This window comes from Paramacrobiotus metropolitanus, unplaced genomic scaffold, assembly GCF_019649055.1.
Source record: "Paramacrobiotus metropolitanus isolate TYO unplaced genomic scaffold, Prichtersi_v1.0 Parri_scaffold0000072, whole genome shotgun sequence".
Classification (NCBI taxonomy): domain Eukaryota; kingdom Metazoa; phylum Tardigrada; class Eutardigrada; order Parachela; family Macrobiotidae; genus Paramacrobiotus; species Paramacrobiotus metropolitanus.
In genome coordinates, this window is record NW_026570292.1 from 531,211 (window position 1) to 547,865 (window position 16,655).

Consider the following 16,655-nt stretch of genomic DNA (forward strand, 5'->3'; position numbering starts at 1 on the left):
ATAATCACCAGATTACCAATTAAGCATCGCAACCCAAAAAAAACTGGAATATTCGAAACTGATGCTCTGTACCGACTGCCTGATAATTATAAACGTCTTGAGATGACAGTAAAATTTTTGAAGTAAGCGGTAATCACAGTACCGAAAATATCCTGATAATTATTGGTGGAGAAACACGTTCGCAATTATCTGGTAACTGAACGCTTCTTGGAACAATCCAGAAAACTTTTAACTCCACCTCATGAACGACTTTCAAACACATAAGGGAACGATGCTAATTACAAGCACAGCTTGTCGGCAAATATGCCTCCTGTGAGTGTTATGTTCACGTACCGTGGTTGCGTGCTCACTGTTCACATTATAGTGAGATTGTGCCCCTCATTTTGGTTGACCTTTTCGCTAATTTGCCAAGCCGTCTTTGAAATTAAATACGCTACTTCTTCAGATTAACAACTATTCTGCTTTTCAGATTAACAACTATTCTGCTTTGGGTGCACCACAAAGGCTTTCCTGGCACGCGCTTTGTACGCCAAAATGTTCCGCTTTAGAACTTTGTCAACATCACCATCGGGAATGACTAGGCTTGGAAAAGGCACACCGCACGACTGTTTTCCTCCAAAACGGCACGATATATGTTACGTATGCTCAGTAATTCTTTAATTGCACGTCAACTGAAGCTTACTTAGATTTTTAATGAACCGTCAACCAAAATATTAAGCACGCAATAAAATGCTAATGATACTGTAAAGCTAACGCACCGTTCTTGTGCGGTCTAATTAGTGATTTTAATCACCATCGCAAAAGCTGCAGTATTTATGTTACAGCAATGATCAAATTACTGACTGGTGACTAACAGGAATTTTATACGCTAGTATCCAGTAGCCCCGAATCGTTGAGGATCGACGGACCAGCAGTCTCATCCAGCGCATCCTTGGGCATGCCCTGTGCGAAACCCGACAAGCCGCTACCCAGGTTCAGTCCACCGGCCAATTCGCGGAAGGGCGAGAAAATGTTGAAGGAGCTGCGCTTTTATGGATCTCCGCGTTGGATGATTCGCGGCGTGATGGGGCGGTGGTGATGGAGCAGACGGGTGAGTGGGTTTTATGACCTAGAAGGGATTTGCCGTGTTCAGCCGGATGCTCGCGGTCTTTCTCCAGCTGAAAATACAGCAGTCTTAGATAGTTGAGCGGCAGAAATGTTGTCTAGTCGATGCACGAAACTAAATGCCGGTTCAGACGCGCTTTAACTACGGCCTTCCTCTCATAGTACGAAGCGATATAACTTCTTATAACCTGTTTGAGTTTTCCTGTGTTTTCTTGATTAATAGGGCACTTTATTGGTCAAATCAATGCCACAATACACCAATTTGAAGAAAAAAAACACGCTAAACTATAACAGCCGCAGTAATTACGGCATCGGTAATCTTACATATTCTTTTCACTGCCTATACAGCTGCAAACTCGCTGATTGCGGTGAATAAGCAGTTTGGGTTGAGAAGCTCTAGCGCAATATCGTGACAGCACTTAACATTTGTAGACCATGACAGAGACCTTTGTACTCGTGCTGATAGCATAAGCTTGACTGTTATATCCTCATTTTTACTTCCGTGTTGGAATTACATGATTCTGTATATTTTGACTGGATGAAGTAAGTGCGCAGCTCTTACCGATTTCTGGCGAGACATTCGAGGTCCATGGTGTGTATAATGATGGCCATGGCCATGACCGTGACCATGGTGTCCATGCCCCGTTTGGGAGTGCGTCAGTTCGGCCAGTTCGTCAATGATGTCGTGCTCCTCTTTATCCTTGCTGCCTTCGAAATTGTTCTGCAGGATATTGCGCACCTGCCAATGAACAGCACGGACGTCAGTTTCAAACTAACACCGATTAATTAGTGCCATGCAACGTGCCTCATCGTTCATCAAAACCGAGAAGCATAAAAGCGATGATCCCTGCAGAATACTGAAGATGGCAAAGAGAAACTTCAGGACCGTGGACTGCATTTTCAGCGCCACCAAGAGGCAGCAGTACATGGCCAGTACGGTGCCCCATTGCGAACGACCGGCTTTCATATAATTCCTGAAAATACCACAACCGTAACGCTGGTACAGCAAAAACCAACATTAATTTATTTTTTTGGCATACTTACACGACGAGCTTGTTGCCTTTTTCGCTGAGTGAATAGGAACTCTGCATGTACTCCTTCAAAGCGATGACTTTCATTAATAACGTCACCTGCAACAAAAGCATTTAATATGGAGAATTGCAGTTGAACAAGGATTCAAAGTGCATACGAAAATAATGCCAACACCGGGTCCGCCGACAACGAGGAACCAGTCCCATGAGACAAAACACGCGCCTTTGTGGAAAAACTTCTCCCCTTTGGTAGCCGCTCCAATCAACACCGGCACAATGGGTACAACTGTAATACGAAAAAGAAACTACTTTTGTGCTCAAAGGTTATGGTGACCCGTCGTCGACCCGAGCAAGCTTACCCCATCCCATTATCATGAACTTCACCACAGATCCATCTTCCACTTCGTCATTGTTATGCACTAATCGAAACACAACCGCGATTAGCAAATGATTTGTTTACAAAGTGTGCCATGTATTTGACAAATTTAATGTTTACCGGAATATGTTACAACGCTGTAGATATGGAAAGCTTGGTTCATCATCCAGCAGAACAAGCATAAAATGAAGTATAAGGTGGCAATGGTGAACACCTTGCAATGCGGCTGTGAAGAGAAAAATGTTAACGTCAAAGGTTTCGAGTACTCCGACCACTGTGCGTGTTGTACATGTACCGGAAATTCGTGCAGATCGATTCCACACATGAGTGAAAGCTGGGCGAATCCCACCGCTAGTGCCGTGTTCTTATGCAGTGTCGACGTATTCGATGTGGTCCTGCTCGAAGAATATTTCACGATCAGAGTATCTGAGAAGCGAGCGTTCCAAAAAGGTCACTCACCTTAAGAACACCAGGATACAGAAGCCAAGAAGGGAGCACAGTGCCGACATGGCGCAGCCGAAATATGTGGCCCAGTTCATGAAGTAGATGACGATTTTCTCTTCTGACCACTACAGAGTACACATAGTAAATTGTTACATTACCCTCACAAGTAAATTTCAGATTATCAATTCACGTATCTAAAGTTTTAGAACGACTAAGGGATGTGGGCCGGTACATGGAACTAAATTCGTGTAGATGCACGAAAACTTACAATTTCGCGCACTCCCAAACACATTTTTGTCTCGGTTTATGACGTTTTGTAGCCAGAAAACTTGTATACACTGGTGTGAAAACCGTTTGTGCGCGCAACATCCGGTTCGGGAGTTATGTCTGTTAGAAAATTCCAAAAAGTTTAAATGCATTCAGGTGTACCAAAAGTCTCATATGGACCGATCTCCCTAAAATTTTGCATGTAAATGAACATAACCACGAAGAACGTTTTTACACTGATCCACTGTTACAGCATGCTTTTCAAATTTTAAAATGAATTTTAAAATTTTTAAAATTCATTTTAAAATTTGAAAAGCATGCTGTAGCAGTGGGTCGATGTAAAAACGATCTTCATGGACATGCCCATTTACGTGCAATATTTGAGGGAGATCGGTCCATAATGAGACTTTTGGTACACCTGAATGCATTTAAACTTTTTGGAATTTTCTAACAGCCGTAACTCCCGAACCGGATGTTGCCCGCACAAACGGTTTTCACACCAGTGTATCAAGTTTTCTGGCTACAGAATGTCATAAACCGAAACAAAAAGTGTTTGGGAGTGCCCGAAAGAGTAAGTTTTCGTGCATGTACACGAATTTGGTACCATGTACCGGCCCACTTCCCTTAATGAATTTATCAAAATTAATTTAATATTATGTACTTAAAAACTTACAGCAGGATCGTACATATCCGTCGTAACACCGTAGAAGTGACCGGAATTGTTGCATGTACACATAGCACGGCTGAGCGTCTTATGCGGCCGCACACAATCTTGTTTGGAAAACTTCCACACAAATCTGTCGAATTTCAACGACACAGTCAGACGTCAAGTTATATAACGATAGGATGATATGGTATGTCGCCAACGGTACGGAGTATACTGCTCACTGCTTACTGACCCTTTGCGGATTTTCTCATACTGCAGGTGGAAACACTGTGCGTCGGAAATGTTGTGCGTCTAGAAAACGGTTGCCATATGATATGTCTCGGATGTCACTGATATAAGAGCCATACCGAGAGGAAACTGAAAGTGGTCACAATGTAACGGTAATCCAGAGGCACCGGGTCCTCCGGGAAGAAACGGATGAGATACAGCGCGGAATTGAGATTATCCTCCAGTTTGGAATTGTTTTTAGTGGCATAAGCCGGATTGGGCAGGAACTCCCGTACGTTGGCCACGAATACCGTCGTTACCACGAATGCTATAAACAAAAAAGATTATCGTCCTACGCACTTGCTCTACCAGCTTTATCATTACGCTTAGAACGCTGGTGGCGTAATGTATCTGCAAAATGTGCTGCAGTTGTAGAGTATGCGGCTACACTTGCGCTCAGAATAAATTTTATCTTGAGGGTTAGAGGCGCTAAAGTTATGGTTATAAAGAGGTGTAAATAATTAACCAAACATATTTAATTTGTACGAGTAACTATAATTTGCTCACATTTGTAAGTATTTATCAGTCGATATAAAAAATAAATGTACATATACCGGTATAAGTAAGTACGGGCATAATAACTGTTCATTTCTTGGTTACTTACCGCGTTTATTGGATAAACTGGACTTCCTCTCGTTAGTGCCCGCCCAAACCGATTTGCGTATAATTGCTTTAGTCTCGGAGAAGCCTTGGAACAGCGGCAGATGCGCCTGGTCATCGCGTGGATAGCGCAGTGTCGTGGTGTGATTGGTGAAATGCACCTCCATATTGATGGCCAGCTTCTGCATGACACGGGAGAAATTCGCGGTCACTGGCTGACTGCGCTCTACCACGACGTCACGCAGAAGAACACCGGCATGGATATCCACGAAACGACTGCAGCAATGACATTCTTTACCAGATTTAAAATATTAAGATTAGACCAACAAATAACGCAAAAGCTATCGATTTTATGCGGATCTTTTATAGAACTTAATACTGCATGGTTATTACGGATTTACGGTACGTATACCGGCAGTTTACGTACACGATGATGTGCAACAAATGGATAATAGACTGTCCGAAAGGACGCGTCATGTTCCAGGCTTCGCGGTTATCTTGGTCAGGAAGCAAATTATTCTGGAAAAAGGACGCAAATGAATGATGGAACAATGTTTATTACAACTACTGCACACTACTGTTCAAAACATACAAACACATCCATAATTTGGTTCATGAAGAGCTTAACATCCGTTGCATTCGGATACAGTTTGGTGCCCTGATCGCTTTGCCATCGATCGACCAACCAGTTTCGGTTGCGGATGCGATCTTCCTGTATTGGATTGCAAGATCTTATTTAAGACTGATGGGGCATAAAAAATATGCTTTCTTAATATAAAAATTAAAATTTAACACTTTGGCCGACAATTTGGTTAAGAAAGTGTAAAACAGTTATGCAGTGCGAACCTGAAATTCCAGGAGAAATTCGGTGACCTTAATATAGGCGGAAATATCATTGGGCGACTGGCCAACGGACGGCTTGGAGACCTCCACCAGTTTACGAATGATGGGGAAGACTTTCTCGTACTGCGCTGCTTTGTCACGGGAAAGATCTTCCGCCTGGAGAAACAAACGATTTGTTATGGAATATATGATGCACAAATGCCGTGTATTATAGTGACGCTGCATAGCCGACCAGCCAATCAAAACAGCGTTCGAAACGCGGCAGTACTTTACATATAACACTTCGCAAAGTGTGTCAAATGTAGTAATATACAATCACTGCAGCGCACTTACGTCTTTCAGATGTCGGCGAGTTTCCACGCTGAGACAGGCGTCAATGGACGGGGGATCCCACTTGCCGCCGCCCTTGGTACCCTGAGCACTGGTGATGTGGCATTGGCGGGTGGCTTTACGCGCCTCCTCCGGCTTCTTCCCCGGACACTCCACCTCCACTTTCCGCGTAATGTTTGTCTTGGGCCACTCGATATTCTCCACCATCTCCGCTCGGCATCGGGCTCCTGTCCGGAACAGATTTATGTGTAGGTTAAGAAAACCGATACAGCTAAAATATTTGTGAGGCTTTATCGCAGCGATTAAACGGTCGGTTATGGCTAATAATGCGCTGTACCTTTGATGGCGCTGCAGAACCTGTCACATGTAACTTCGTCGTCGATCCATTCTCCAAAACATTTTTTGTCTGCAGTGTACAAAATCCACGTCAAGTGATTTCGAGTAATCAATACGGATGATCACATAATTTGGGTTGACAAAACTATCACAACGAAGTGCGTCGCGAGCAGAAAACATATATTTTTGATATGTCCCTGCAAACTCGTCACGCATATAGTTTGCTACTTTCCTGCTGTGTCAGAAATTATTCAAATTGTCCTTACTGTGAACACCGGATGGCCATTTGAGTTTGAGAGCCCCGCGTGTTCCATCTCGGAAATCCGTCCAGCGAACGGCAGACCTAACGCACAGTTAATGTACAATGACCTTTGTATATAGGAATAGTCACTCTACATGCAGACTGGTTAAATATATGCAGCTTACAATAAATCTTCCACTACAGTGTAAAAAGGAATTACGACCAACGACTCAATGACCGCTCAGTTTACCCGCAGTATCGTAGATGACAGTCCTTCTGTACAGCACGGATCTCCTTATTGGGCAACACTGCCGACCAGATATTGAAGTGGCTAATGTCGATCTGCAGGTTGGACGGCTGTGCGTCAATCTGCTCTTTCTCCCGGAGTTTCTCATCCGACAGCGTTTTGTCGCGACCGCGATAGTGCTGCGAGCGAGCACCTAGTGTTGTCTCCCCTAACGGATAGGACAAGGTCATCGGGTGTTCATTGTTCATTAAACTGCAAACTAATGATGCATGCATAGTGCGATGGTTACCGTTTGCCGGCAGGAGCAATCCTGATCCGAAATGTTGTCCACGCCGGATACCGTTGCCCTCCTGGTGTATACATGCCGAAAGAAGCGTAGAGTAACAGGTTGTACACTCGTATTTTACTGTGCATCTACTTTTACTTACCACATACAATATCCACGATCCACCTGTAACATTAATACAATAACGTCGCCGTTTAAATATTTAAATAAGCAACTCTTTAATTCGGCATATTCGGCCGTATTAGATTATTTTGCTTGGTATTTGGCTCATTTGTATTGTTACCGGTATAAGATAAGTGTATTTTGCAGAACAAAATCAATTTTATATACTGTTTAACTTATGGTCAGGTTTTAGATTTAACTTACGATTTAACTTATGGTCGTTGTTCAAAAGAGCTAGAAGAGCTTTTTCATTTGTTCTAGCTGCTGGATATTTGAGTTTTAAATTTAAATGGCATTTGCTTGTACAAGTTGTGAAATAAAGCATAAAACGTTTTTAAGATCACATCAATGATACTCGTATCGGTACAACGAACAGGCTTACAGTCACATATATGTACTTCTGCTCGTATTAAACCCGAAGTAAAATATTTATAATAATGCTCTTAGTACTATTTTTTAATTGACAAGATGATGGCTGCGTTCTGTTTGAAATAACTACATACAGTATAAGTTCCTGTAATGCGAAAGATTGATTCAAACAAAATAGTTACTAGACAGTATGGACGTACCCTTGGACTCCCAAGTGAGGGCAATGTGCCTCCATTGATTCTCGTCACCGTCACGTAGAACGGAATACGCATTCTCCGTCTCATTATACATATTAATCACCAAGTGAAAATTGGGCATTATTTTCAGGTAGAATATATTCGGGTGTTCCCTAGAAAATAAAAAAAAACAGTGGTCAACATCGTCGCTTCTTTGGTCTAACAGAATCTAACAGAAGTCACACTACAATTATCATACACAGGCAAAACATTTGAGGTGTTCCCTTCTTTTGCAGTGATCGCGGTGAAAGGGAGAACGATTACTTACTTGACCGAGTACGATACAATGTAGCCATTGCTGGCCTTCTTCCGGACACGCAGGAAGAAGGCAATCGTGAAGCCGTCCATGGCCCTGAAAAGTAAACATGTACAGCACGAACACTGCACCGACGGCGGTCCGGCACACATTTGGTACCAAAAATATTGTGGGGGATATTTACACGCATGACGCATCGGTCGACCTAACTGCGGCCTAAACAGAGTATCTGTCTGTTATTGATTAATTATTGATCTTTTTGGGTAATCTTTATATTACCAAAATGTTCGGATTTACTCAATCTCAGATTTATTTGCGTTGAACTATGATATCAGCATATCCTATAAAAACCTATGCTATGCTGTTTCTAGAAGTTTATGTGTGAATCTTCCTCATAACGTCTCTGCTTGTGTATGGTGTGTAAACAAATGCATAATTTTGGTTGCCGAAGGATTTCTATAAAACCATTATGGTGTAATATTCCTAGACGGAGATGACAACAAACCAAAGTGCAGTTTATGTCGCAATTATATTTATGATTCTAAGTGGAAAAAAATCTTTATAAATTTTGTGCTTGTAATACTAATATAATTTGCCAAGTAACATACTCTTATTCCAAGGTTGTACAAAACAGTCACAAGTTTTCTAGAAAAGTAAAAGATCTTCACTGATTACACCTGTCTCGGCCGACAACGAAAAAACTGGACCGGTAAAGTGTACAGTGTCATGTACATTTATCCGAAATTTCTCACAAAATTAATAATCGGTTGATAGATGCGCCTACCGTGCCGGCTTTCCCACAAGGACCGCATACTCCTTTTTGGCACCTCCACTGAATTCCAAACGAGAATTGGTGGCCACAGCTATAAACCATACAAATTAGAAACGTACAGGTACAACACATACTGTAAAATTAATGTAAATAATGCTGCACAACACGACTGGTACAAGTTTCAACTTGCTTTCTGCTGTATAATTAAGCATATGTTCTTCTGCGATGTGCAGTACACGTCTATAGAAGCTTGCAAAGTATTGCAGTAAGGTTTATAATTAAACATACGAGCAATTTAGATGCAGGTGTTTAGACCGACTGACACGCCGTAAAAAAATTCTTAATCTGTTAACGCAGTACGTACCAATGCACATTCCTTGGGAGTTGTACTCAAATCCCGGATTGCAGACGCACTGGTACCTGTATCGATTAGAATCAAGGTTCATCTGTGTTAATAGGCAATAACAACTATTTATAACTGAGACGATATACAGAGACACCATTTTAATCGATATTTATTGTTAGAGGTTTTTGGGACGCGTACAGCTTTTAAGGAAACTGATTGCGAAAAACTCCATAGCTGAAAATTAATGATCTCAAGGAATAATTCCACGGGCGGTGGTTGTACGAGTTTGCACAAAACAGGGTACGAGGTGCAAATTAAAAGGGCAACCGATAAGCTTACCTCCTTGTAACAGGTTAACAAAATTAATAAGTATACAAACCAACTAACCACTTAACCAGCAGAATCAATCACTATATTTTGTACTCGTATATGGGCATTATTCTGCGCATAATATCTACAGTACGAGTATATACGGCTTTTTCCGAATTTCCCGCTGCTATGATCACAGCAATTTTAATAATTTTCTCGTATGTTTGCACAATTTTTAGCAACACAGCAATACTAACCCGTTAGCGCCATCTTCGCAGGATGGCTGACGGTAATAACGGTCATCGCAGATTGAACTGGAGTTTTTATCGTTCAGATGGGACAGCTCCACTTTGGCCGCCTTCGATACTCCGAGTAAACACAGCACCACAAGGAGCAGACATAATCCCAGATTTCCAGAGTGTTCCATTATGGCGAGCAGTGCATTTAGCATCTGCAGCCTTCCGGCAACAACTACACCAACTGATGCTCCGCTATGCTCTTCCACTGCGGAGGAAACTATAATAACTGGATCGGTTTGATTCTTGCGCAATACTAAATAAATTACGTCGACACAAACACTGGATACATAAACTCACCATTTATGTACACAGCAACATTGCAGCTTTATACAGTTTTCTACAAGTCTTCACCCAAAGCGACATAATGCACAAACCAGCTCCACGCGGCATTAATAAAATTGTTGCAAACTCCGTTATGAAACTGCGTTTCGGGATGCAGCGGGATCGGGACTATCAGAGGGATCGGATTCCCGTGTATTTGTATATCGGGAGCTGCGTTTAAAACGTCGGCACGTCGACCAACGTCTGCCTGTAACGGATCGAACGCTATTCCCATATATACATAGTATGCATCTATCGCACATGCCGCGCTGCGTGACCACAAACGACAGATGCCGGCTGGCAGAAAGGATCAAGCGCTGGAGCGTGGACGTATGTGGGATATCCGCCGCATCGTGCCTGCTGCCGGATGGATGGAGGATGGATCATGTGGATCCCTGGAATAGGCTGCGCGCTAGTTGCCGATCGATTTGACAGGCTTTGTCCCGATGACACTCTTTACTGATATTTTTTGCACACTATGCGACGGAGTACAGTATGCAGGGTTTCACACGCGTTTTAAGGATGCAGAATGCACCGATGGACGTAGTACTCGTACATGCCGGATACGTCTCAGTACAACCATCGTTTTAGCGGGTGTGATTGCTGTAATTACTCGTATGTACAGTATTTATGTACTCGCACTACACGAGCATAATAATTAAAAATTTTTGGAGTCCACAACAAAATTCATTCTTGTCCATCTTGTGTTGTAGAAGTAGGGCACCGTATATACGTACTCGTGCGTGTATACGTCGGATGGAAACGTCCTGGTCGCTGTAAAGTATTAGTTAAACAGGTGCAGATCGGTACGATGTACTCGTATGCACAATGTGCATGGCCAACACGTGTAATTAGGTTTACATGTATAGGAAAACTTGTGACTATTTTATACAACCAAACTGATTAAAAACAAATGAATTGCAAATGCAAAGCGTGTAATTTGACTAATATCCATGCCGGTTCAGCCGCTAGTCATCTCAAATACACCTAAATTAACTTCACCAAAACTTTCTGAAAAGTGTTAAATAAAATAACATATTTTAATTGTGCAAATCTTTACATAGCTTAATTTTTCTAATGATTGTTGTTTGATTGATTGATTGATTGATTGATTTAATTTCGAGTAGCCAAGCCCGTAACTCTCACATATCCTTATCACGGGCACTCTCACATATCCTTATCCGTTGAAGAACATCAAATATCGTTTAATTGGTTTCCTTCATGTTTAACAACAACGATTATACTACGGTTACAAATTCCAAAAACAACCAAAATCATCAAATTTGCTTCTGCCCGGCAAAGTGCCTAACACAGCGGCAGTGTTTCCCTTCATTATCGCTAAACTAATGCGTTGTTTCAAGAAGGCGGTATTTTTCTATAACAATTTATAATTATTTATAACAATTCATAACTATTTATAACAATTTATAATTCATTTCTATAACAACAACAATTTTTCTATAGCACTTTACAGAGGAAATTAAAGTAAGTTGTACAGGTAAACTGCAAACACAGAATATAACTGGGATTAACTGTAAGTAGTTTAACGGACGTTTATCGTAATTGTGGAATCAGCGTAGCTGTGTTTTTTTCAGTAAGGCACTTGATCAGCCGTTGCACGCTAGAGTACAGTAACAAAATGAAAGCAACTAAAGCTGTACAATGATAAAGTGCGGTAAATGGTGATGATACGAAGTTTGACAGGTTCTACACACCAACACGCTTAAGCACGTTGCGCTACTAGGCCAATCGCTGGTCAACCTGCCACCGGAAGACAGCGGCGACAAGGCATCTATTCAACGGATTTAATGCCGGGCACTGTAGCCGCTTGTTGGATCAAAGACAGCAGCAGCAAATATATTCGTCCGAAAAAAAAACCGGTTTGGATGGCGCGTCAAAATTCCACGGAGTCTGTATTTGGGCGTGAACTTAGCCGAGTGTGACTGAGTCAGTAGCGCGGCCAAAGACGAATCTATTCATCATTGCTATATACAAAACTGTCTGTACTTATGAATGCTCGATGTACAATTTGTACATGCTTCCAGCCGGTTTTTCTTTAGAGATGTCGGTACAGTAGCGCTGGAGGAAAACTGATGAAAAGCTGTGGTGCAGCTTACAGTTAATCGTGTTGCAAGAAAGCAGACGGTTGATGATTTTTATTTGTAAGGATATTTTAAAACATTTTCTGAACTTTTTTTCTTCTTACTAATTTTGCACGGGACAAGCCGGAAAATCTGTAGAAGTCCCTCAGTTTCATCACCGTTATTCTAAAATGGAAGCCGGATTATGTGCTATTTGTTGCGGGTGCTTGTACACAATATTCTTCTTGTTTTACTTGGTAAGTAGTCGCGCCTCTGCTTAATCAATATCTTTCGTTTCTTTAATAAGTTTTTCTAATTTTCTCCGGCAAATATGTAGATATGTGAACATGCTACATATATCATAAAGCTAAACATGTCTGCATAGGTACAGAGTACATTAAGTTGTTGTCATTTGCTATGGTACTATTTTATATGACATAAAATAAGTTTCTTTTTATCACAACCAATAGTTTTCACGTTTAATTTAGCGAAATGATAGCTTAGTAATTTTTAGTTATATTGTTTTCGTCGTTAATATAACGTATGAGTAAATCTGTATGCACATGAACGAAATTAATAACAATTACGAAAATAAGCTGATAATTATCACTAGTAATCATGATCGAATGACTCCGCTAACAATTATTAATTTTGTATATATATGGTACTTTATGCGTACAACTTTATACAGGCAGCTACGGTAGCCTCGCCGGCGCTAGCCACGAAGGCGATGGTGGACATGGGACGGTCGATGGAGGACACGCCGGCGCTGTACAAATGGCACGCCGGTCTCGGCTACGGACTCCTGCTGATGTCCATTATGCGCGGATGCCGCAACAGCTTCGTTACCGGCCTGTTGCGGGGACGGAAAGAGGGCGATGTGGAGGGCGTGGGCCAAGTGCAGATGAAGCCCAGCTTCAACTGCTGCTGGGAACTTTTGGTACGTGTCTTAGCACAATATATCAGTCGACTAATAGACCAATAAAATCTATCCGTTTCCCGGATAGATAATACCGTACCAGTGCCATTAAATTATGCACAGAATTTTATTCATTGTTAATGGAAATTGTTGCCGCAAGGCTGGCTAGGGCTTTCACTGCCGACACTGAATACAACCAAACCAGCATTACAAACTGTAGCGGGCCATTTTTTGTTGGTTAAATTTGCCACAACAAATTTTTAGTCGCAATTAAGATGAATATTTATTTATATGTTCATATGAATATTTATTTATTTGTTATTTGATATTTATATCTTTTTTAAATATACGTAGACTGTTCGTATTTCTTAAATGTCCCAAATTTTGCCTACAGTAAATTTCTTAGATGAATATAACATTATGTTGTGGAAAGTATTGGTATGCTTGTATTATGTTCTGATCGATGACGAAAAACTGGTGAAAACAAATAATATAATTTCTTCAGGTTTCTTTACTGGGCTTGGGCATGACCATTGGCCTTTGTGTGACCAGCTTCAAGATTTACTACGAGCACAGTGATGCCCACTATAAGCGCAACGACCATCTTTTCTACTCCGCGGTAATCGATATTCTCTCGTCTCACATGTCCATAATTTAATCATATTTTTAACCATTTCTTGTTTTTCAGATTCTCGGTATGGTCGTCTCGCTGACCGCCCTGCTGGTCATTCCCATAACTATCTGCTGTGCATTCTGCGCGTGCTGCGCCGGTGTTGTGGGCGGAATCGCTTCCCTAACGTCCCGCAACGAACTCTAACCGGCAACGCCCGGAAAATCATGATTTTACTGCATTTCTGCGTAATTGTTCCACGTTGCTTGTTGTAATCATTTAAATTTTTTTAATACTAGTACTGTGGATTTTCACGTGTCAGCGGCGTGAATCATAAAAGTTTTATGATTCATGAACATGATACACCCGATTGCTAACAGCGTCGCAAATGCTACAAAACCGTTAGATTTCAAACGGGATAAAAATGTTTTTGTTACTGGACTCAAGTATACACACTCATGCAAATTTTCTCCGGTTTGTTGTCATTTCTTTCTGTTATGTTTTATGCTGACTCAGCCGCACGCTCTGAATAAAACGCATTGAGTATACATAGCTGCAGTGTACGTACAGTTGTGCTCGTCTATTTATATTGTGTCGCGTCAGTGCCGGTACGGTCAACAAAATGCCGGTATACATGGATTATGCAAAGACTGCATTTTATAAAATCCAGGCTTTGCTATACGTAGCTCACAAGCGATAATTTTATTAATAATCTACATGCTACAAAATACGAGCGGGACAATATATCCCGGCGAAATTCTAATCTGTTGGCGCAATGTTTACACTCCTTATCAGTTGTACACAGTTTTATCGGTATTTTGCGTGACGCTTGCACACCGTCGCGATGGGAGACGAAGAAACTGCTGTGGCAAATGCGTGTTGCGCTGCCGGTGCGAATACCCAGTTTTCTATTTTGCCGTAAACCCTGTATTGTCTACTGTAATAGTGCTTGAAGCAAAACATTTTTGCAAGTATTTTGAAAAGCGTATTACAATTTTCTGTAATAATGGCAGGTATTTGTCTTTTGTGCTGCGGATGCTGCTACCTGATCTTCGCCCTCGCATATTTGGTAAGATATTCTTTTACAAGAAAGCATTCTACTGCGCAGCGTAGTATTCTGTACTGTAAATAAATATACCGTACATATATACGCGGTATCGTTCTTTTTATATGCAAACCATGCGCAATAATAATTACTATGTATTTTAATTAATTATTTTGCTGATCCGTACATGTACGTCGATGAAAGTATATTGCTTATACGAATATAATGCAATAATTCAGGCATAAAATTAGATATAAATCAATTTTGCAACAGATTTGATGCTTTACCAATGTCACAAAATGTTATGTAAAACCTTTTTAACAAACTAATGTTGCACAAATGCACTGTGCATTGCGTGCACTAGTGCATGCATTTTATCATCTTCCCGCTTAAATTACCCATACGAATAATAGGCTGCCGTGACGGCGGTGCCGGCACTGGCCACCAAGCACATGGTGGACATGGGCGTGCCGGCAGCGGATATTCCCGCTCTGTGGAAATGGCACGCGGCACTAGGATATGCCTTCCTCTTGGGCGCCATCTTCCGCTCCTCGCACAACGATTTCATTACCAAATTACGGGCCGGCAAAGATCAGGACCCCGAAAGTGGACAGGCCACAGGATGCAAAATGGGTTGCCGATGCATCTTTGAATTTCTGGTACAACGTCCTTTTATAATTAGAATAATCTTGATAATAACGAATACGAGGTTTATAATGAACGCGAGGTACTGACATACCGCAGTATATCAACTTTATTAGTTAACTATTCCGTACATCTGTACGGTATCTTCGTGAAGAATTTCTACTGTATTTAATTTGTACTTTATTTTGGGCTTTTTGGCAATAGCCGGTATTTACCTCGTTAACTTCACCGATAAAATATACATACAGGGCTCGTACGACTCTGAATATTAATAATGACATGATTTCATTCCGTTCTTAGGTCTCTCTTATTCCGCTAGCGATAGCGATTGGATTATTATACACCAGTTTCCAGCTGTACTTTGACTCGCTAAACAAGGAAATGTCGTTGCATATGTATTATTCTGCGGTAGGTGCACAATTACAATTACCGAGACGTTTTAAATCCCATATCGTGATTAATTTTGAACGGTTTTGAATTGATCGTTTGTAGCATCTTTGTTGACCTCTTCTACCTTCGTTTGCTAGGGGCTTTTACCCGATGTTTTGTGCAGATATCATGTATTAATTGTTGGTGCATGCATTGCAGATACTGGGACTGGTTGTGACGATCCCGGCTGTGATCATCTTCCCGTGTATGTTGTTCTGCGCGGTGTGTGCCTGCTGTACTGCCTGTTGTGCCGGCGTCGTGTCCAGCAGCGCATCCATCTAACCAAATTTGGTGTTTTTAATGTTTAAATTTTAACTATATAATCAAGTAGTGTACCAGCGCTCGCAATTTTTATAAACTGGATGGCTGTTGCGAATAAATCACAACAATAATTTAATATGTTCCATATTTTATGTTATCTTACTTTCCGTTATCGTTATTTTTTAGTACAAGCGTAAACTGAGGAATTGTTTGATTGTTATGTGTTTGATATTAATAATGAAACCTCTTTTGCTCGGGTCGGATCATTCGGGGATAGATTTGGTATCGATGGCACTGATAGTGAAATTTAGAAGCAAACAATACTTCTACAGTTAATGCAATTATGTACAGTTATGGCACTTTACAGAAGTAAAGTTCCTTTTTTAAATACCAATCATTTCCAAACAGATACGTGCTGCAAATAGCCAATATCATTAAAGCAACCCATACTAGTACTCGTAAATGAGTTGTTCTTATCGCATTTGGGGCCTTCGGCACCTTTAATTGCACAATTTGCGCTGCAGGATATTGCACGCATCATTTTTAGGTGGCAAAA

At 41.2% G+C, this 16,655-nt stretch overlaps 3 protein-coding genes across 4 annotated transcripts; 2 read left to right on the forward strand and 1 right to left on the reverse strand.

Moving 5' to 3' along the window:
• Window positions 1-671: 671 nt before the first annotated feature.
• On the reverse strand, window positions 672-10,415 carry LOC129594843 (cadherin EGF LAG seven-pass G-type receptor 1-like). 2 transcript variants are annotated; one of them, XM_055491692.1, is made up of 28 exons: window positions 10,086-10,415; window positions 9,747-9,993; window positions 9,199-9,254; window positions 8,847-8,925; window positions 8,075-8,158; window positions 7,771-7,919; window positions 7,182-7,204; window positions 7,043-7,103; window positions 6,757-6,961; window positions 6,532-6,608; window positions 6,267-6,335; window positions 5,933-6,156; window positions 5,603-5,755; window positions 5,349-5,468; window positions 5,184-5,275; window positions 4,761-5,032; window positions 4,237-4,424; window positions 4,122-4,180; window positions 3,896-4,019; window positions 2,971-3,080; window positions 2,807-2,906; window positions 2,632-2,737; window positions 2,495-2,554; window positions 2,294-2,421; window positions 2,149-2,234; window positions 1,910-2,078; window positions 1,667-1,843; window positions 672-1,157 (listed from the first exon to the last, which is right to left on the reverse strand). In XM_055491692.1, the coding sequence occupies exons 2-28, from the start codon at window positions 9,938-9,940 to the stop codon at window positions 975-977; spliced, it is 3,348 nt and encodes a 1,115-aa protein (XP_055347667.1). In that variant the 5' UTR covers window positions 9,941-9,993; window positions 10,086-10,415; the 3' UTR covers window positions 672-974. The 2 variants fall into 2 exon arrangements, with proteins under 2 accessions (XP_055347667.1, XP_055347666.1); XM_055491691.1 differs by having other exon boundaries at window positions 9,747-10,005.
• A 1,682-nt stretch (window positions 10,416-12,097) lies between these two features.
• LOC129594915 (uncharacterized) lies at window positions 12,098-14,261 on the forward strand. The gene is made up of 4 exons (XM_055491777.1): window positions 12,098-12,447; window positions 12,882-13,130; window positions 13,615-13,728; window positions 13,798-14,261. Exons 1-4 carry the CDS (start codon window positions 12,382-12,384, stop codon window positions 13,924-13,926), a joined length of 558 nt encoding a protein of 185 aa, XP_055347752.1. The 5' UTR covers window positions 12,098-12,381; the 3' UTR covers window positions 13,927-14,261.
• Window positions 14,262-14,444: 183 nt separating this feature from the next.
• On the forward strand, window positions 14,445-16,362 carry LOC129594920 (uncharacterized). Its single transcript, XM_055491785.1, has 5 exons — window positions 14,445-14,609; window positions 14,733-14,788; window positions 15,178-15,423; window positions 15,710-15,817; window positions 15,998-16,362. The coding sequence occupies exons 1-5, from the start codon at window positions 14,564-14,566 to the stop codon at window positions 16,118-16,120; spliced, it is 579 nt and encodes a 192-aa protein (XP_055347760.1). The 5' UTR covers window positions 14,445-14,563; the 3' UTR covers window positions 16,121-16,362.
• The last annotated feature ends 293 nt before the right edge of the window (window positions 16,363-16,655 follow it).

What these genes read in the sequence shown, in the direction of transcription:
- LOC129594843 (XM_055491692.1), bottom strand. Translation starts at nt 9,940, where the DNA reads ATGCTAAATGCACTGCTCGCCATAATGGAACACTCTGGAAATCTGGGA. An exon ending in ACCAAATTATGGATGTGTTT is followed by an intron (nt 5,276 to 5,348) that starts GTATGTTTTGAA and finishes TCCTTTTTCCAG; the next exon opens with AATAATTTGCTTCCTGACCA. An exon ending in GAATGTCTCGCCAGAAATCG is followed by an intron (nt 1,158 to 1,666) that starts GTAAGAGCTGCG and finishes CTGTATTTTCAG; the next exon opens with CTGGAGAAAGACCGCGAGCA.
- LOC129594915 (XM_055491777.1), top strand. Translation starts at nt 12,382, where the DNA reads ATGGAAGCCGGATTATGTGCTATTTGTTGCGGGTGCTTGTACACAATA. An exon ending in ACTGCTGCTGGGAACTTTTG is followed by an intron (nt 13,131 to 13,614) that starts GTACGTGTCTTA and finishes TAATTTCTTCAG; the next exon opens with GTTTCTTTACTGGGCTTGGG. An exon ending in ACCATCTTTTCTACTCCGCG is followed by an intron (nt 13,729 to 13,797) that starts GTAATCGATATT and finishes CTTGTTTTTCAG; the next exon opens with ATTCTCGGTATGGTCGTCTC.
- LOC129594920 (XM_055491785.1), top strand. Translation starts at nt 14,564, where the DNA reads ATGGGAGACGAAGAAACTGCTGTGGCAAATGCGTGTTGCGCTGCCG. An exon ending in AAATGCGTGTTGCGCTGCCG is followed by an intron (nt 14,610 to 14,732) that starts GTGCGAATACCC and finishes TAATAATGGCAG; the next exon opens with GTATTTGTCTTTTGTGCTGC. An exon ending in TGCATATGTATTATTCTGCG is followed by an intron (nt 15,818 to 15,997) that starts GTAGGTGCACAA and finishes CATGCATTGCAG; the next exon opens with ATACTGGGACTGGTTGTGAC.